Raw genomic sequence first — 21,340 nt, forward strand, 5'->3', positions numbered from 1 at the left:
TGCCTGCCTCGTGGGGGCGGCCCGCTGCAAGACGGGGCCGCCCAAGGTGAGAAAACTACATTGGGCCATGATGGAGCGGCCCTCTATCAGGCGGGGCCGCTCATGGAATGGGCACCAGTAGGCAGCGCGTTGGAGTCCTGCTGGGGGACTCGGAAATTAGACATACTGCCCCTTCGCTAGCGAGTCACACTTACCGGGCTCTCTCACTCTGCCGGTCTCCTCTCCTCACTGGTCTTTGCTGCTGGATCCTGCGGGGCTGTCCCTCACTTACGGGAGCCCTGCTTCATCTGTGCGCCATGCTTCACCCGGTCCCCTCTTTCCTGGGACCGGGACTTCGAGTGGGTGCCCGTGAGACTCCGGACGTGCCTTCGGCATTGGCCCCGCCTACCTCATCTACTTCCAGGTCGCGTTAGGCAGCGGCCCGGCAACAGCTTCCCTCGCTCGGGCTGCGGCGATGAGATGCGGAATGGGCACCCACCCGAATTTAAATAGAGATACGGGCAAAGTTGCGGGGTGGGCACCCGCGCAGGAAAATAATTAAATAAGCGGGGTAGGCACCCGCGCACGAAAATGCTGACAAAGTCGCGGGGTGGGCACCGACGCACTAGATAAAAAGGCAAACGCAGGGTGAACTCCTGCCATGCCACTCTTCCTCACCAACGTGTCTGGAGTGCTTAGCTTCCATGAAATAGGAGCACCCCATTGGAGTTGATGCTGAAAGACAGAGAGGAAATGTGTGTAGAGGGGCTTCCTTTGTGTCAAAAATGGTGACATGCTGCTTTCTCTTTTACACCCCGACTCACTGCTGGAGTAAAAGGTTCCTTATCTTCTTTATGGGGCAAAACAGATGGCCCCATAAAGAAGATAAGAAAGCTTTTACCACAGCAGTAAGTCAAGGAAGCCAGTCTGAAAAGGACGGGGCTAAAAGAGAAAGAAGTACGTCACAGGGACCTCTTTTCCAATGGCTGGCCACCGTTTAGCATGAATGGTGACGCCAGCCAATGGAAAAGAGGGGCGGGGCTTAACCTCGCTACTGAAACTCACTCTAAGTCATTAAGTCTCGCCAGCGAGACTGCGCATGTGCGCTGTCTACGCAGGCCAAGACCTAAAAATAAAAGGACCAATTTAGAGTAAGCTGTTGTTATCGTAGGGACATTCTGCATTCCCTGTTCAAACGTTTTTACGAATGCTACATCAGGAAAATCAGTAAGAGGTAAACCAATGTCTCAGGTGTGAGGCATCAATACCCAAGGACAATCAAGGGGCTTCAATTAGTAAATTCTTCCAGCGCAGAAGTTCTCTATTGGCACCAAACAAGTGGGCATGCTGGGAAATGTAGTTTCCTAGTCTCTCTTGAACTAAAAGCCAGCACAGAAATATTCTTTCCTTTCATTGTTTGAGCTGTTTTTCGGTGCCTTAATCCAGGTACCAGGTACGTCCATGTTCCTATTCATTTTTAACTTTGCAGAATGTTCAGCTTGTGTGATCTTCTTAAATAGTTGTATATTTGTATATTTGCAAGGCATATTTATGAAAGACATTTAGCTAAATATATTTATACCCCGGGCCACCTGTGGAGATTTTCATTAGATATATTTCTAGAATTTCTATATAATTGAGTAAATAAATTCCTGTTCCTCTGTTTTTCCCCACTCTCTCTTTCACTCTTCAGAATGCTTTAGTTTCGTTTAAGGAGCTGTGTGGCCTGACTCCTACTGCCAACATGAAGCAGTGCATCCTGACAGTCTCCACGTGGCTGCTGAACAGCGACAACAGCTCTGTGACCGTCGCCCTGGACCTGGGTGACCAGTACCCTGCCATGGAGGCACATGGGCCTGTCCCGGAACTTCTCAAGAAGGTCCTCACCGCCTATGACACGGTAAGAAGATCCCATGTTATGGACACTGCTGCTTGGGATGGTGGATCTGTGTGGTATTGTTTATCAGTGGTGCATTGAGGTGGCTTGTATGTCTGTATGTAGGTATGGATGTATGGGTATTTATGTTGCACAAACCTAGCATGAGAGCGATGGGTGCTGAACAATGGTAGGAAACCATAGATACAATCTCATACTGATTATGCTATATTAGCGTGTTCCTGGCATGATTCCTATTGTTTAGAGATGTAGTGTTCTCTGATTGAGTGGGTCGTTAAGTCCTGCCTGAGTTGCAGGGGTGAGTTGGGGTCATTGTGATGTTGGTGGGGATGTTGGTGCAGATTCTGGGATCTTCGATGGAGGAACTCTGTCTTCCACCAAGATGGCCTCTCTGAGCTAGCTTGCGATCAGTGGTAGTATTGCGCGCTGCCTCAAAACTAACCTGAGTTAGATTGCTCTGCACAACGGAACGGATTATATGCTTGAGAGCTCCACCAGTAAGGAAGTGTCATCCTTGGTACCTGAACATCCTTGTAGGGAGACATTGATGCGGAGATGCTATAGAGGTGACATGCCCATTGGGTTTCAGCATGTTGCTAAAAACCTATATGCTAAATACAACCAAACTAGCCTGGGAGTAAACCACACACAGGATGTAAGTTACTCTGCATCTCTAACCTGACCAGTAGGAATGCCCGTAGTAAGGGAAGGGAGGAATGGGTGGAGGAGGAAGGAAGCAGCCAGATGTGGTATTAAGAAAGAAAACGTGAGGAGACAGCTCCACTGCCGAATGTGGTTCAGGTCATAGTTCCAGTGCTAATTAAGGTACAATGCGGGTAATATATGGAGCACAGTAACTGGCGCAACAATATCGCTGTTTGGTGCAGAATGGGGTAGCAGAGATGCAATACATGAAGCAGTGTGTTTTGTGTTTTCATTGCAATTGGGAAGGTATAGGGAGGTGTTGGTACCCATATTTGAAACACTATAATATACTCCTTCCCTGGTTGGAAATGAAAGGCTGTAGTACTGGGTAGAAGGCTGCCTGCTAGCCATCGACTCACCCAGACGTTAGGCTTGGTTGCCATCGCCTACTAGAGACTTCTTGTGTTCTGTGATAGACACTGGCTTGCCTACAACTGAATTGTTCATATATTTGTAGATTACAGCCCCAACACCAACTGTTGTATACTTTCTTGTAAAACGCCATACATTTGTGAAGGTCAAGCCCGGCATTCGCCAAAAAGTCAAGAAGTTCACAATTTACCTAAGCCAGTTAGTTTGTCCATGCCTAGCCTTAACAACTGCTAAGGACATGGTAAATGGACTTAATTCATACACTTGGTAGGGTAGCCCATTGGACCATTCCCCTCAGCTGCAAATACTTGTGTGTTTACAGGTAGAAATCGCTGGTTTACTACAATTCTACCCCTTCTAAAGGTACATTCATGAGATAAATTGTGTTTGTTATTGGTATAGCTCAGATAATCTTGATACGTTTACCTTAAAACAAAGTTAATAGTACAATGCTTGGCTTCCACAACCCACCACTGTGTTTTGGGGCCAATCTTTCTTTTTGTAAAAGGGATGAGCTTCCTTTTTATGGAAATTGCCACTCCCCCTGTCTCCTGCTTCTTGCTCCCACCTGCTGTGGAATCCCAGGGTGCACTGCGGGCGAGGAGAGGCATGTGTGGCAAGCCTGCATACCTGACCACAACTTAAGGAACTAGGCCATGATGGTGGCCTTTGGTCAAACAATTACCACTCACTTGATATAGAAAGACTTTGAAGAACAACATCACATCATATGCCCCATACCAATCACTGGATCATATACCGTTGAAGTCTGTCTTGTGGCCGTGGACTTGTTAAACTGCACCACTTTGGGTTTTTGTGCTGGTCATAGAACACATCATGCTCTGAGCTTGTCAGACAGATAACCCCATACAGCAGCTGGACAATGAACAGGTTGCTAAAATTGAAACTGGTAGACCACCATTGACCTTATTCATCCTGTTATGTCGGCATGACCCAGGGGAGGCGGAGTATCTCCCTCGAGGTAGGCATTCTAGTCCATCAGGGTTACATTGTAGGATGGCCATAGCTACTTGCTGTTCCCTTTGGGATGTTGTAAAGTCCGGTTTTATCGTAAATGTGTATGTAGGGTAATTGCAAGCCTTGAAGACATTATCCATTGCTGACGAGCCATCGATGCGTATGTCAGGTAAATGTATGTGATTTTTTGAACCTTCCCTGAAGCTCAGCTTTGACCCTTCAGACTGATAGATCACACCAAAAATAATGAATCTTTATGCTTAAGACCTAGGTTGCTAATATTTCAAGGGTGGGCCTCGGTTGATCTGAATGCCCCGCTAATCAATATCTGCCAGGGTCTCCCATTGTTAACAGTGTGTATCTCCCACATACCTTTGGCCTGTAGACACCTGTTGCTGCTGTGGTTACATCACAATGCTGTCAATCATGGGCACACATTGGCTGAGCCCTTTCTTGCTGGTTCAGGAGCTAGAGTGATTGGTCTGTTATCTCACTGTAGTTAAGTTCTGGAAACACGTACTATGCTGAGCCAGGGCTTGGACTCGCAGCGATGCTCCAGCTGCAGCCGAACACTGCTGTTTCGATGCCGAGACATGTCTCTCATCTGGCGACACATCTCTCAAAGTTACTGTGCTGCTCATTGGTTACTATTGATGCTGTGCATCCAGTTTTAGGTGGACTTTATGACCTCTAAGGCTCTACAGTGTTTTGGACAGCAGTGTTTATTGGGTAGGAAGATACCATGGGTGAAGGATGGAACCATTCACTTCCTCACAACGAAGTAACAGTCCACTTTCACTCTCAGAATCCCTTATTGGCTGTATCTTTGCCCTTGACCTTGTACAGCATTCAGATGAGATAGATATTACTTCTAAATGTCTTTCTGACGATATCTCTGATGCAATTTATTGTATGAATTGGGTTGATAAGCCCTCAAGCAGACGGCTGCTTTAGAATACTCTTAAGAAACACACACCATCACGAATCTCAGGTACGATGTCACACAGGTTTATTTTTAAAAATATCCCTGCCAACAACTTGATGGGTTTGCATTATCAGCTAACACACATAATTTGTGTTGCATCATTGCATGACAGGTATACCCGCGAGCACGAGGAGTGGCCATTGTCCTGTCTGCTGAGATATAATTGCTTGTAAAGAGAGATGAAGTTTCCATGTACCTTCCAAAATGCATTATTGCTAACAGTGTTAATGCATAGCGATGCAATGTATAATTTAAATAAATGTCTTGCTGCTGCGCCAGAAGAGCATGGGGGGGAGACAGCTGACGTCAACACAAACTCAGAGAAGCTTCAAGGACTGCTTGGCGTTCACCCTAAGCTTGCTATTGTTCACATGTCTTACTAAAATGAGCACAGGTATATGTGATGTCCTATTCCTACATCATGAGCATGCCCTGTTTCAAGCCGATGCCCAGTTTGAGAGACGACTGAGGCACATGTAAGGAACCTCATTTGTCTAGGATCTCGCACTTTGGTCAAGTGTAGGGAAAGAACTAAGGGCCTGATTACGAGTTTGGCGGTGTGGAGCTGGCTGTCACGCCAGCGCCCCACTGCCACACTGCGAAACTCATCTGCACACCGCCTGCCAAATTAATAGTTCATTCGTGGTCTGGTGGGCAGTACTTTGGTGGTCCCATGGCAGTGCCTTTCGAAGGCTCATATCTGAGCCTTTGAAAGGCACCGCAATGGTGGTGCCAAAGCACGTTCCTTCACGGCACGGACTGTGTCGTTCATGCTGTGCAGGAGCAGGAGGTGCACACTGACAGGAGGGCACAACATGTGGCCCCCCTGGATGTACCCCCAGGCCCTGAGGCAACAGGGGGCCCTTTAGGGCCCCCTTAGTTTCCACACCACCACACTTTTCATGGAGGGCTCACTGCCATGAAAATTGGGACGGTGAGGAAACTCGTAATATGCTTGGCAGGCCTGCTGCACCACCGCCAGCATATTGCGGCCTCAAACTACTGCGCATCTGATGCGGGATCACAGATCCCTGGTGGTTGCAGCGGTCCTGTGGCTTTCCATCCGCCCAAGTCTTAATAGGGTGGGTGTACCACTACCCCGACTATGGCCTTCCCAAGGACCAGTGTAGTCGTAATAAGGCCCTAAGACTAGGGAATCATTGTTCCTATTTGGTTCTTGGTAAACGGCGACCGGGAAACTCAAGAGGAGGGATCACACACTTCTGACAGATACGCCGAGACTGGTCGGCGGTCGTATTCACCATAAGGATCCCCTCCCGGTTACTGACTTACACGCACACGTGTCAAGTGAACGCTTGTTACATAAGCCAACGCCTTGAATTTCTAACTTAAAGCGGAAACATACACACTTGTCTTCCACTCGTTTCTAGAATAACCGCTGTCTGATCTAACGAATCCTGTCCACACTTGATGGATGTCCTTCTGTAAACATCCACCTTTCTAGACCTGGAATAATACAGGCTAGCCACAAGCCCTGAAGAGTCGTGTTGTTCCACACTCACACGACGAAACACGTGTCGGCTGATTGTGGCCCCCTTTTCTTTGTGGACTGAATAAACAACTCGTCGTGGAACACATACTCAAGAATCTGCATCTGCTCTTCTTATGATATGGTTTGTGGTGCTTTAAACTTTTTTGGTTCGCCGCCTGCGGAACCTTTAAATGTTTCTTTTGGGTGCGAGAGCAATGCTGTATTTTCTATTTGGCAACTTAGACACCAGACATTGTCTCTCTTAACCGCATGCGCGCTAGCGGTTTTCCCGCTGCGCGCTGCGTTTTTTAAAAAAACGCGTTACATGACGAGCTCAGGAAGATTTTACATATGTTAAGGATGCAAAGAGACTGCTAGCCTATTGATTATCCATGTGCATAGATGCATTCTGGGCTGAATAGGACATCAAACCTCAAAAGTGTTCCTAATCTACAGTAGTATGGTTAGTGTGCATGTCTCAGTCTTTAGTTGTCGGCTGGACGGCAGAAGGTGAGCCAAGGGCTGTAAGGATCGAAAAGAGACTTCAGTAATGCCTCTTCCAAGGTGGATCGGAGCAGCGCCAAACTTCGAAGGGGTTTAACAGAAGGGATTTCTCCACATGGACAATATTTTCCCCATGGAGATAAAAGAAGAACGATTTGCAGTTGTGCACTGCACTGCATTTCTCCTGGGTGGAGATATACACTATGTACCATTATGCATAGGGGCAATGGATGCTGGGAAAACAAGTCACATGGCATTGTCAGTAATATGCCTGGAAACCTAAACCTGTGCCTAGCGCCATGAGACCTTCCCCGGTGATATGTGCGCTCAACAAGAACATTTGACATTGACATTGTCTATGGGGAGAGTTTGTGTTTTCCCACAACTTTGTGTACATCTCCACTAGTGTTTCTTTAATAAGATCCAGAGTTCTGTCCTAGAGCATTAGGCTTTGTGAATGTGAGTGACATAGACATAGAGCATGATTTATTTGGAAAGGTGGTTGTGGTATCTATTTTGCACAATACGCTGTACAGTATATTTTACAAGGGTTTTTATTATGTGTTGAAGCCGGGATTAAAACCTTTCAAAGTCCTTTTGCTGTTGTTGTTGTAGTTACCTCGCCTCTTTTGGACCCAATTGCCTTCTCAAAGTACAATTTAAACATGTTTACTCACATTCGATATGGAAAAGGGATATTGATGAGGTTTTTTGGGCATTTATTCATAAGGCAACAAAACCTCTACAGCTAGCCCTGTCCAGGCCTCACCTCCTTGTTGTGCTTTATAGGAAAGGCTCATGAGAAGGCCTTCATTCAGCCTTTGAACAGATAGGTTTTCAACATCTTCCTAAAGCCAAGGAGAGATTGTTCAGGTCATAAGGAAAGAGGATGAGAGTTCCATACTCTAGCAGCGGACACTGAGAGTGGGCGCTCACCAAAGGAGATGGTTCTGACTCTATGGACCTCCAGAAGGAATCGCGCGGTAGATCACATATTACACAGGGGTTTGTACCACAGGAATCTAAGAGAAGGAAAGTCTGTAAAGTCTTAATGAATGATGGCCTCATAAACGACAGCTCTTGACTTGATGATTTTCCTACTATGGATGGGAAAACAGTGGAGTAAACGTAAGACCGACAAGATAAACCTATTGGCTGTATTTTAGATAAGCTGTGTTTTTTTTGGCAAAGCTAAATACATTGTATTGCAAACGAGGCTGAGCTGCCGCATTTATCACAGTGATGTTACATTTCTTGTCAAGAAAAGAAAAAATGTGTTTGGAGTTTTAAAGTGAAAATAACAGGAACTGGCTACCTTTGTTTCAATCTACAGTTAGAATTAAGCAAACTACTGGAAATGAGCTGTGCAAAAACCAGGGTGGCCAGCCAAGCCAGAATCTCATTGAACTTTTCCTGCTGGAGAGATTAGCAGTTCAGTTGTAGAAGGCTAGACCACGTGCTATATTGAGGAAGTTGAGGGAGTTCAAGGGAGCCCAAAGATCCACTAGATGGCATGAGCATGCATGTAAAATCTCACACCCGTATGGTTGAAGAAAGCATCAGGATCTCATATAAATAGTAACAAGGAGGGGATAAAGAATGGATCCCTGCAGGACCCTACAATTGAGAGCTTTAGGTATCAATTTATTGGGTGGTTGTATGACCATTTGTTGTGCGCCAGTCATGTAATATGACATATTTTCGGGTACTGTCCCACGTTGGCAGGTCTAGTGGACAGAATATTATGGTCAATAGTATTTAAATCAGGGCTTCCATTTCACCTTTGTCCACCGGCCATCTCAGATCGTCGATGAATGAAGCAATCACCAATTCAGGTCTCCTACCGGTCCGAATGCCCATCCTGAAAATAATTGTAAATATTGTTTTGCTCAGCATAACTCTGAAGCTGGCAAAACACCAATTTTTCCATTAATATTGAATGATAAGGAAGAAGAAATAGTGATCTAAAATTACTGTGGGTCTGAAGGAATCAACAATGTTTTTTAGAGGATTTCACAACTGCCAATTACCAATCTTCAGGGAAGACAGCAGATGGTAATGAACCATTAAAAATGGACACAAGTTCATTTAAAATGAAGATAATAACGATTATTGCCAGGGAGCTGGAGCTAGATCAAACAGCGAGCTCCTAGGAAACTTAAGCAAATGGTTCACAGGTATCCATCAATCAAGTACTGATCGATGCACAGGTTCCGCTGAACAAGAAGATGATATTCAGATTGTTTATGAAGTGATTGACTTCCAAATAGCAAGACATTTATTTTGAAACAAAGTTGCTTGGTTCTTAAACATGTCTTCAGGTGGAATTATGTCACCGATCAAGGCGGTGGGAGACTGAAGCTGAGTTATAATTAATTGGTTTTCCATTTTTACTGATTTTGACAGATAAATACAGACAGAAAACAATGTGTTTCCTGTCTGTATTTATTTTTAAAAGCGGAAAAATACAGAAAAGTTTGCTTCTTGTGGGTGACTCTCAATGCTGTCTTTGATGCTTTACGGGACAACAGCTGAGCAGATACAAAGAATGGGAAGTTAAAAAAGAGGTTCAAATTTCACAGAATAAAGGCATTTCTTAGCATATATTTGTATTAAAATACTGATATTTACCTGATATTTGGCTTCTTAATTTGCTAAAACACGACTTGTAGCACAGTATGAATTTTTGTTTATCAGTTAAATAAATGTGGAAATATACTGTGTTCTGGTTCTATTTAGTCTCAAAAAACAAAATAAATATAGATAATTCAAATTAGATGGTCAAAAATTAACTATGGATAAATACAGACGAAAACATTAAAAAAAATACCATAAAACCGCAAGCCCTAATGTGTAACACCTCTTTAGTCAGGATAGGAGCCTGAAGAAATGCTTGTTGTAATATGCCTTATTTGCATATTTGGTCTGCCCTTTAGAAACCACAGCCATCTCTAAACAATCATGTGTCAGATTTGAATCATTGGACTTTATCTTGCCACAGTTTGGAGCCCCAGCCCCCAATTGAGTCTCAGAGGTTAGATTGGTAACCCTAAGTTTGCGCTAGATAAAACTTTATAAATAAGGACTCAGTTCACTGCACCAATACGAATTACAAATCCAATTGGACTGCGACCCATACACAACCCACTGAGCAATAGTGTGCAGGAGGGGCTTTCTGGTCACAATCAATCCCACTTGATGAGTTCAGGGGCACAGTGGAACTCCAAACCCTCTTTTGTAAATGAATAGCACACTCATGAGAGCAGGGGATGAGCTTTAACGCGTTTACTTTTAAAATCCAAGTCTAGAACATGAAATATGGACAGTAATCACACAGAATGAGATAATAAATGTAGCAATGCATGGTATAGCTAGAGACAACAATATTAACATTCCTAGCATGGTTAGCAAGTTCCTAGAATCTTAAAACCCCATCACTACTTTTCAGTGCTATGCTAAATGTTAGCTGAAGTAGAAAATAGCAAGCCTATAATTCGAGATTCTTAAAATGGATAGGTGAAGAGAACCTGCAAGAGTGAAATAAAGAGACAGGAAGTGTAGCTCGATTGAAGACTGATCCATGAGATGGAATCGCGACATGGCAGGATTTAGGGCTCCTAAGAAAAACTTTGGGGCTCTGCTCTTTCTTTTCCAAATTAAGCTCTGTATAGGACACAACAAGCTGATTTTGTTGGCATTAGGATCTAGGGGCCAGATGTATCAACATTGCATTTTGCGATTCTAAAATAGTGAATTTTACTGATTTGCTATTTTAGAATCTCAAAATGCAATGTATGTAGGTTTCGCAAACAATTTGCGATTCCCACATATTCCCTAATTTGCGAATTGCAAATTGCGATTCGCTTCTAGGGGTTGCCTTCCCATTCATACCTATGGGTATAGAGGCCCATAGGAATGAATGGGAAGGCATTCACATTTTCTGATTACCAAATAGGTAATTGCAAATTGCGAATGCAAATGCAAGGGTGCCAGGGGAACATAAGGCCTCCCTGATGCACCCACAAAAAAGGTAAATGGGCAAATGTGGCGCAACGCCACATCGCACTCAGAAAAATGCAATTTTGTGCATTTTTTCTAAGGATTTGCAAATTACCACCAACTTCAAGCTGGTGGTAATTTGCTATTTCTTAAGGCAAAGTAGCTTTTTTAAAATGCTTCTTGCATTGCATTTAGAGAATCGCAAATTGCGATTCCCTAACTGCATTCGCAAAATAGGTAATTGCAAAGATTGCAATTACCTATTTTGCAAATGCCTTTTGGGTTGATACATCCCAAAAGGCTTTTTGCAGTTCGCAAACGGGCCAATTATGCGAATTGGCCCATTTGCGACCAGTAAAACCCTTGATACATCTGGCCCTAAATAAATAGACTAGTGGATAATCCATTGAATAAGGATAGCTGTGAAAATAAATTCTACCTCTTCATCTACCCCTCGGCTATCTCTGCACGCCGCTTCCGCCGCTGAGCTGAATGCATGCCGGGTAAGGATGCCCGCCAGAAGGTTCCTTTGGAATGAAAAAACCAGCTTCGTTCATTGATCATTGGCTGACACTGTGACACCGCCACCAGGAACTGCAATGACAGGCAGAGCTTCTACCGCCCGGCGTGGGCCGGCTCTGATGAGACGTCAGCTACAGTGGTTGATGGCTGGGAGGGAGGTCACAGCTTGGAGACCACTTCCTGCCAATCTTTGTCAAAGCACAAAAGAGTTATTTTTATAAAGAGGCTAGGAGTGTAAGTTTAGAAAGAAAAAAACTTCTTTGTTTTCTCTCTATTGTTGCGTTGTTCTCCCATGAAAGCACTTTGAGTGTAGAGGCCTCGAGAGATATTCCAGGCACACCATTAACATGACAATGGATCCATTTAGCTCCCATTCCTCCAGATCTAGGCTGCAGGCGCTCAGCACTTAGCGCGCCACCCCATATCGATCCCTTGGAGGAACACTGTGTTATGAAGCACAGACGAGGGATTATTGAAATTAATTTGGCTTGTTTATAAACCTATCTTGGGCTGAGCGGCGCACGGGGAGTGACGTGTTGACATCATGACGAGCCAGCACAGATGGTTGGTTTTTAAAAGCTGCTTGGGGACTTGTCTAGCTACGCGAGCTGCATTCATCGACTGGCTTTGCTGGTGGATTTGAGCCGACCCCTGTTGGCTCGTTAAAATGCACCAATGGGATGACGAGGCTCTTTTGGAAGGGGTTGGCTAGAGCAGGCTTGATTGGAGGAGGGGTTGCTTACACAGCCTGCTTCCTTAGCTTCATTCTATGATAACAATGACAATGAAATCACTCCATTTGCCTGGGCTAATCTTAGCCTAGACTAATCCTTGTACTTTGAAAGAGCTAATGCTGTGAAGTTAGGCGTCCCAATAGAAACAGTAAAAGGACTTCACGGCCATTTTCAAAGACAAGATACAATGTAGTGTCATTGTTGCTGACTTCCAAACCTAGAAACCTGGATTCTAATCCTGCTGTGACCCTTGATGATAGGAAGTGTGATACTGGGAAGTTTACATATTTTCATATGCACATTTGTAAAGTGTGTAATTTAAATATGGAAAAAATAATCTGTAAAATATACTGTCTAAACTATTTACTTGCACCTTCCCAAATACATCCTATCTGGTTTCCGGCGGATCCCACACCCTAAACCAGAATATTGGAAACAATTCACTTAAGAAACATAGTAGAACGTCTGTAACAGCCCTCATACAATGTTGTTGAATTTCACAAACATTCTCAAGAGAACGCCTGAAAAGCTGCACCAGGCGCTGGTTTCCAGGCATATCATGGTAAATGTCATGTGACATGTGCCCCGGCTTCCATTTAAACAATGTGTAATTGTATAAAGTGTATATCTCCGGCACGGAGAAATGCATCCCAGTGTCTAATTGCACATTTGTAGACCTTGCCTACTAGACAGCGCATAGAATGTATGTTGTGAGCTGTATTGCTATCTTATAGTGGACTTAGAGCCCGCCCATTGCTTACCATTTGTTGATTTTATTGTCACAATCACTTGCTTGCTTCTTATTCTTCAGCTTGTCTGGCCTTTCCTTTCCTTCTTGTGTTTGTCCTTTTGTGGAGCATGGAAATACTACTTGTGTCCTTCCGCGGCTTGCTTTCCAAGCACTACTTTGTTTAATGTCACCACACAAGTGCATATGTTTTCCATCTGTCTCCCTTGTGTACTATTCTCCCCCTCTGCCATGTCTGTCTTCCTCTGTCTAGTCCGTATGCTTCTCGCCGCTATCTCCATGTTGCTCTCTCTTATCTGTTTGCTTTTCTACCACCCGTGCCCTCTGTGTTGCTTCTGCCCCCACCTGCACTCTCTATGTTGCTCTTCCCACCACCCCTCTGTGTCGCTTCCCTCCCCCCACGCCATCTGTGTTGTGTCTGCTTCCCCACCCCCGTTCTGCGTGTTGCTTCCAACCCACCCTGCCCTCCATGTTTCTTGTACCCTCAACAGTTGCCACTGTTGTTTACCACTTTCCACATCCCTGTGTTGCATACGCCCAGGTTGCTTCTGAGCCCCCATGTTGCCTCCACCCCACCTGCTTAAAAAAAACGCTTTCTTTGTTTTTTTTTCTTTTTAGTTAGCGATCCAACTCGGGTTGGTAACAAAGGAAAAAAACTCAAATACTTTTTTTTTTTTTATTATTTAGCTATTCCACAGACAGCATTTGTGATACTGTGCACCTTGGCCAAAAACATTGGTAAAGCCAACAGGTTCCAAAGACTAAGCCAACTGGCTTTGCCAATGCTTGTTATTAGTGGAAAAAAATTCTTCATGGGGAAAACATTTTTTCCTGTGGAACAATCCCTTCTGTTACACTCTCTTGAACTGTGAAGGTGATCTGCATGCCTCCCCACGTTGATGGAGGAGTTACTAGTCTTTTAATGACCCCTAGAGTCCTTACTCTACAGCTAACCTCTCTCTGGCTCACATTCAGCACTTCAGCAGAGAGCCAAACACTGCGAAATGCACATGAACAAAATTAGTGCAGGTCTGAAGTACTTCCCAAATTACAGACTGGGGGCCAGATGTACGACCATTGGATTTAGCGCCTCTCAATTTGCCGCAAATTGCGAGGTGCTAAATCCAATGCACAACAGTGTCACAGATACTGTTTGCGATTCCCAATGGGGTCACAAATTGCGAGGCTTATGAATAATAATGAGCCTCTTGCAATTTGCGAGCCCATTGGGAATTGCAGGCCCTCCCAGGTATGGTGGCCTGCTGGGCTCAGCAGACCACCATGTCTGGAACTGCTTTTAAATAAATCCGTTTTTTTAACCCCTTCCATGCTGGTGACGAACCCCAGCCGTCACGCTCCACGGTGCTTGTGTGCTGATGACCGCTGGGGTTCGTCACGGCCCCGCCCTGTTCGTTCGGCGGCCGCACACGGGGGGAATCGCGGCCGCACGGAAGGGGTTAATGCAGCCCGTTTTCCTAACGTTTTCGTTTAATTTTTTAAGGGCAGACAGTGGTCCCTAGTGAGATTTTGGAACAAAAGCAAAAAGCTTAGGGTGACTACTAAGCAGTCACTGGGACTAGAGTAACCTACTGTCCGTAAATCTCACGGATCGTCCGTTATTTGAATCTCACGTCCTTTGTCCATGCTGATCCTTTTTACGGATGACTTTTGTCCATAATTTTGGGGACTGCACAAGCTGCACTGTTTCCCTGCAGGAAACCTCAGACCTCTGCAGACCTCCCTGTTGAGGCCACCTCGCACTCCTCTGTGCTAAAGAGCAGCCCCCCCTGCTTAGCACAGACTGCGATGAACCCATTGTCATTCTGTATGCTGGCTGATTGTCAGACACTGAATGACAATGGGCCAGTCTGGGCAGTTACAGCATGTGGTGAACTTCCTCCTGCCTCGGGCTATGGCAGAGTATGCTGTTTTTGTCCAGGAGATTGTTCCGCCACACCAGGGGCAAAGATGGATGGATGGGTGTGGTGTGGGCGGTGCATGTTGGAATATTTTGCATAGACTGGTGAGTTCTTTGTGTTCTAGAATGTTTTTAGGTGCTAATAATATCAGTTTAACGGTGGGGATTAATGTACCTGATAGATGGCTCTAAATTGTGCCTAGTCCCAGTTTGACAAAGCAGCGCAGAGGGATAATGCACCTCTTGTAAAGCACAAGGTGAAACATGCAGATCAACTAATTTTTTTATGGGTTTAGCTCAGTGGGTAACTGCTGTTGTCACATAATTCTTTTTTCTATCTGCCTTTGTTTTCCCACAATTTTTCATTATTCTAAGGTTGCTAACTAGGCTTCTTTTGGCTAATAATGAATACTTTTTACTAAAAGCAACCCAAACCAACATGTCATGTTTTAAATGCTAAGTTTCTATATTTATCCAGGCCACGCTCTCTTAAGATATAATAGCTACTAGCATGGATGACATCTGACTCTTACACCTTGTAGCCCTCATTGTCTTAAGTAACTATTCCTATACATTGACTTACACATTTATACGAGTCAGTGTCTCTGTATAATATGTGTGAGATGTAACACACTCTAACACCCTGCTGTACATACTTGGGATGAGTAACCCAATAAAAGAAATTAAATACACATGAAAGAGTGTCTATGTGTAGATGAGAGTAACCATTGGAGGGTGGTAGTAATGCCGGACAGGCTGGACCAGGCATCAGGTTTTTTTCTCGGGATGGTAGAAGGGTGGGGAGCCAGTTTTGTTAGTGGTGGACGGTTTTGTAGCAGTACAGCAGTTTGTTTTAAAAGCACTGTAAAGTTCCTTGTAGCCATTTTGGAGAACAATACAAGTGCCTTGATAACTCTGGTGATTAATATACCTGCTGGTGAGAGATGGGAGTTTTGCTTAGTGGCAGTTTTGATTCATCTAATTAGCACAGTGGGTTAACATGCCTGCTGCAAAGAATGTGTACCATGCATATTAAAGAACAGTATTTTTTGTGCAGGGCTCAGTGGGTTACTGCTTTTGTCACAGAGATTCTTTTGCTACTGTGCAATTCATAATCTAGCACAGTGAGCTATAAACTGCCATCAAACACCTACATGCAAACGGCATGGTACAGCTTAGAAAGTTATATTTTCTCCTCAATCTTTCATTATCCTGATGTTGCTAAAAAAGGCCAGTTTGGGTAGAAATAAATTCTTATTTTTAAAGTCAATCCTAACCAAGGTGTTATGTTCGGAATCCTGAGTTTATGCTTCTTCATACCAAGCACTCTACCAGTATGGGTGACATGTTCACCCAACACCTTGTAGTCCCCTTTGTATTATGTAATATTTTTGCTACACTGATTTACACACATATGATTCATTGTGACTGTATGTGTATGTCATTTGTGTGTGAGATGTAAAGTGCTCTGACACCTTATACTGGTATGAGAAGGGCTATAAAAGAAATACCATACATGTGAGAGAGGGATTATGGTGAAATGAGGCAGGCACTGTTGGTGATAGTAAGGAAATAATTAAAGACTGTCATAACTTGGTGCACAGTAAAGTCATAATTCACTATGCTTTAGAAGATATTACAATCAAATATATAATGATAAATGTGTTGTAGAATGCACCATGTTTTCCCAAATTTACTTGGGGGTGTGAAAACAAAGGCTGTAAGCTGTCAGGTTTTTTGCAACACACGACAACTTTTAAAAACTTGTAAATGAACTTTTACAAAGGTTTCAATACATATCAGCATTTAGGAAACCATAGATGGACCACTTGTTTGTAATTCAGAAGTGTGCTGGAAACAGAATGTTAATAGGATCAAAACAATCAAGACACTTTACTTGGTGATGTTCAAATGATACATATTTGCTGAAGCCACTTTTCCACACATTACTATTTGTATGCTATATAGTTTTATCAGTAAAACTGCATAGTGTGCTTCCATTTCAATAGAAAATGTTCTGTATGTAAAAGACAGTGCCTCATTCTGACCTACAATAATACCTCAATCAAGTATACAGTTTCTAATGTGTAGCACACTTCTGTGCATCAATGAGAACCTGCAGTTTACAGCTCACATAAATGAAATAGCCAATTCAGTATACTATATCCCATATACAGGTAAAACAAGGAGGGCTGATATATGGCTAGCCAGGGCATTATATAGTAATGTCAGCTCCTATCTCACCATTCCGGACCAGAATAATACCATAACACTCAGCAGTGTGCACCCAATTATAGCTAACGCAGGTTGGTTAATAACTCCCTTTTCCTGTTTAATGCTATTAACCTCACACAAGACCTGTCCGTTGTGGGTCGTATCCAATAATCAGTACTGTGCCAGTCCCGGAACCAGTCATCACCAGCTGAACAGACATGGAATACCTGAAGTGATCTGACACATAAAGCTGGCCACCTGGAGGACTGCACTCTAGTCCAGCACTGCAGGTCCCAATTAGCTACACTCTATGTGTGCTGCTTTGCCCTTCACAATGGTACTCAGATATGAGATGCTAGTAACCAAGTCCATCCGAGCAGATCTTCCCGACCACTTCTCTCACCAAACGTGCCTGCTCAGGACCATGAACTGTTAATAAAATATCAGACTGGACTGCAGTAATCATATAAATAGATTGTGATCATATAAAATGCCATAACAAGACCCGCACAGTTGTTAAAGCTGTGCGCAATACTGAGAAACTGTGAAGTGCGCTATTGTCTCACCCTAATATAAACTTCTCTTGACTTGTACTTATGTTAGTTGTCTATTTACTTACTTATATACTATTGCACAATCTCCTCCGATGTGTCTGTAAAGCATAACTTTTGTCCCAAAGTTTTGTGCTGAATTTTGACCTTCTGTCCTGAATTTTTATCTTGACATTTGACCCTTCATCCTGAATTTTTACACTCACCATCCTGCATTTGCACCCATGTCGGTTGCTCACCCTAACTGGGACTGCTGTGAGTTCAAAGAGATGTAGGTTGCCATCCCATGGTTGGACTGGAAACTAAAATCACACCTGTCAAAAATGTCCTAACCAGCTTCAGCCACTGCCTCCAGAAGCCTTGAAGGGTCATGCAGCCGATTCAGGTCTGAAATCAGGCTTCTAGCCTGCAGTCAAGTGGGAAAATGCCAGAGTGGTAGAAAGACCAGCCGTTTCCTACCCCCTTCTGGAGCGGCAGGCGGCAGCCACAATGTCTACATCCCGACCTTGAGGGCGACTGGTTGGTCTGGGAATAGAATTCTTGGTTCCGCGCATCTCAGGCTGGAATCCCGCCCGCGCTTCCTGTGGCGGCTCTATGCGCGTAGGCCTCCATAGATTTGGTGCTAGGAGCGTGGTGGACCGCTACTTCATACACATCAGCGCCCTGACCCTATATATTGTGTCACTCAAAGCTTTCAGCTTCTGTGCACATTCATCCCATTGGGCAAAGGGCCCGGAATGCAACAACTGGACCGTTTCCAGCTGGAAGCTATGCTGGCAGCTGACACATCGGAACAGGAAAAATATGTCAACTTTAATATCTTCGAATGACCCAGCTGGAGAAGCTCTGAGCTTCTTTTTTGTTATTTTTTCTCTACGCGCTTATTGGATATTCGCCATATTTTTTTGGGTCTGAGCTTCTGATGAATATACCCGCCAGGATACCCTCGTGGGTGATAGTGCGCATTACAAATACACGTAATAATAATGTCCATTACACCTATTGGCACACTTATGTCCATTTCAGTTTGCAAAGCAGAATCAAACATAGAAACCCTTTCAGGATTCCTCCAGACAAAGTAGAGGGAAAGTGAGAGGGTTTCACTTGGTTGCAGTTTTTGTTCACACTTTTTAATTCTTGGTTGATCTTTGAAATACTTCAAATGTATGAAACTCCCACACTCCTTTTCCATCTCTTTTGCAGATTCAATAACGGGTGACATTTTGTTTTTGTACAATAGTTTGCATTAGAGGTATCAGATCTGCCACCCCCAAGCTCCCTCTGACTGGGCATAAACCACCACCCTCCAATTGGCTCCTGTTGTCAAACAATGAAACTGCTTGCACTCGTGTTTTCCCGCTGGAATAACTAGGGGAAAATGCAAAGTCCATCTAGAAAACAAGCATTGGCTGTGCCAGTTGGTTTCACTTAAGCTTCACTTGACATACATGCACCTCTGATTGGAAGTGCCAATGCTTGTTAATAGCAGTCTCCAATGTCTGTCAGGCAGACCCTCCAGTATTTTGTGCCATCAAAATGGAGACTTGGCGTCATAAAATTACATTTTTTGTGGAAGTTTTGCAGTGTTTTATTTTACCAATATTTCTTGGTTTATCAAAGTTTAAATCCTTCAAAACCTCACCCTCTCCTGCCATTAGGGTAATGCCCAGCCATCACCCTTCTCTGATATTCTCTGCCACCACCCTCACACCATCGCCTTCCTGTACCATCACCTCTGCCATGAACCTCCCCTTCTGTTCCTCCGCCATCACCCTTATGTTCCTCTGCCATCCCTTCACCATGGTCATTATGCCACTATGACCTCACCTCCCTCTGCCATCAACCTCACCCTTACTTCCCCTCACACTTCTCTGCCATTGCCATTCTCTCTGATTACCGTAAGGTTCAGAGAGATTGTAATAATTAAAATGCTGAGTCGTGTTGCACATTTGTGGCTGTCAGTCTTATCCTACATGCTGCTTTCAGCGTGCAATACATTTTGAAACTGTGGATCAGTGCTTAATTTTTAAAAGGATAGGCCTGGAGCCCATTCTTTGGTTCTGAAGCCTGTGGATGGTGCTACTGAGGGTCAGGGTGCTGAATACAAAGGCTGCACACTCCTGATTCCCTTCATGACTCTTTAATCCGCCACCAGAAACTCCCCCATACCTCTCTCAAGCAGGCCCTTATTCATCCATGCGTACCCCCTTTGTCAAAGATCTTTCATCTTTCTCTCCCTTCTTCTTTCCCCCTTGTGTGTTTTCTCTTGTTTGCTCTGGGTTATACTCAGATGATGAGTGCAGGCCCCAACAAGCAGTGGTAAAGACAATAGCCTTACCTATGTGAGACCTATTGGCTTTGCCAATGTCTTTTATCCATGGTGTACAGCAGCATGATTGGTGTTCAGCAGCGCTAAAAGTTAGTGATGTGGCGGAGAGTAGTGTAGAGTTGAGTGGCGTAGAGTGAAGTGGCCTAGAGTGGTGTAGAGTACAGTGGAATGGCATAGCGTGGAGTGGCGTTGAGTGGTGTTCAGCAAAGTGGCACACAGCATAGTTGCAGAGAGTAGAGTGGCATAGTGTGGCATACAGTAGATAGTGTGGCAGAGAGTGGAGTGGCATAGAGTTGAGTGACATGGAGTAGAGTAGGGTAGAGTGGCCTAGAGTGGCAATAGGTAGATTTCCAAGGAGTGGCATAGAGTGAAATGCATAAAGTAGAGTGTGGCAAAGCGGCGTGGAGTGGCGTACAGTGGAGTGGAATACAAAGCAGTGGCATGGAGTAGTATAGTTTTGGGTGAAAGTAACTAAGCATCAATAGAGTCAGCAGATAGGGTGAATGTAACCTAAATAAGAAGCTGTATGCTTGTGATGCAAGTAAGGAAGCAGATTGCCCTTCCAGGAATAATACCAAAACTAATAAAATAAAATAACAGTGCATTGCAAAAAAGAGGAGGAAGAACATATGTACTTGGTCCATGCTCCAGGGAGCAGCTAACACAACAAAGGAAGGGAAGCCTACAGGAGCTAAGCAATTAAAAGATTGCATACGAGAATGACAATGAAAACAACATATGGTATGCTGTGAGCAGGTTGTAGACCCTGTGATTTTTAAACAAACGTCTTGCAGCACAGTGTGTGTGCTGTATAGACGAGACATAAAAGTGAGTGCTGGTGGGGCTCCACCTTCAACCACCAGCTCAAATTAGGCACTCGTGGCAGTAAGTAAACAGCGTTTATCATGCATCCACTATAAGGCATACCTTTTCCACGTATGGGAAGTATATATAAGTATAGATAGATAGTTTCAATTTTTTTAAATAACAATCTGTAAATGGAGGTCGTTTTAGGGTTCAGGGATGGGTAAAGGTAAGAGTTAATAAGGATAATTTTAGGTTTTACGGTGCGTAGAGGTAAAGGGAGATTGTAGGGTTAAGTAGAAGGTGGGTTGTGGTAAAGGGAGGTAAGGGTAATTTTAGGGTTCAGAAGCAAGAAAAGGTAAATGGAGGGTAGGAGTAAATTTTAAAAGTTGGTTTGGGGGTTCCTTCCCCATAAACATTTAGTGAATCTCATATATATCTTCGGTGAATATAGATATATATTCACTGAAAAACTGAAAGCTACAGGAACATTATAGTTAGCCTGACATTTGACTCGTACAAAACCAGACAAATTCAGCAGTTATGGTTAGCTGAGCTAACTATAACTTGCATCCCTGAAATGCACTGCTTATGACCTCACATACATCA

At 44.0% G+C, this 21,340-nt stretch overlaps 1 protein-coding gene across 3 annotated transcripts in view; it reads left to right on the top strand.

Annotated features, from left to right (window-relative positions):
* The window catches only part of LOC144755960 (inactive phospholipase C-like protein 2), a 566,269-nt gene that overhangs the window by 346,097 nt on the left and 198,832 nt on the right, over window positions 1-21,340 (top strand). For all 3 annotated transcript variants that reach the window (XM_078645403.1, XM_078645405.1, XM_078645404.1), the window contains exon 3: window positions 1,673-1,879. In XM_078645403.1, coding sequence (XP_078501529.1) covers window positions 1,673-1,879 — 207 coding nt within the window. The remainder of the gene's footprint in view (window positions 1-1,672; window positions 1,880-21,340) is intronic.

This window comes from Lissotriton helveticus, chromosome 5_1 (assembly GCF_964261635.1).
Source record: "Lissotriton helveticus chromosome 5_1, aLisHel1.1, whole genome shotgun sequence".
In the NCBI taxonomy this organism is placed as follows: Eukaryota; Metazoa; Chordata; class Amphibia; order Caudata; family Salamandridae; genus Lissotriton; species Lissotriton helveticus.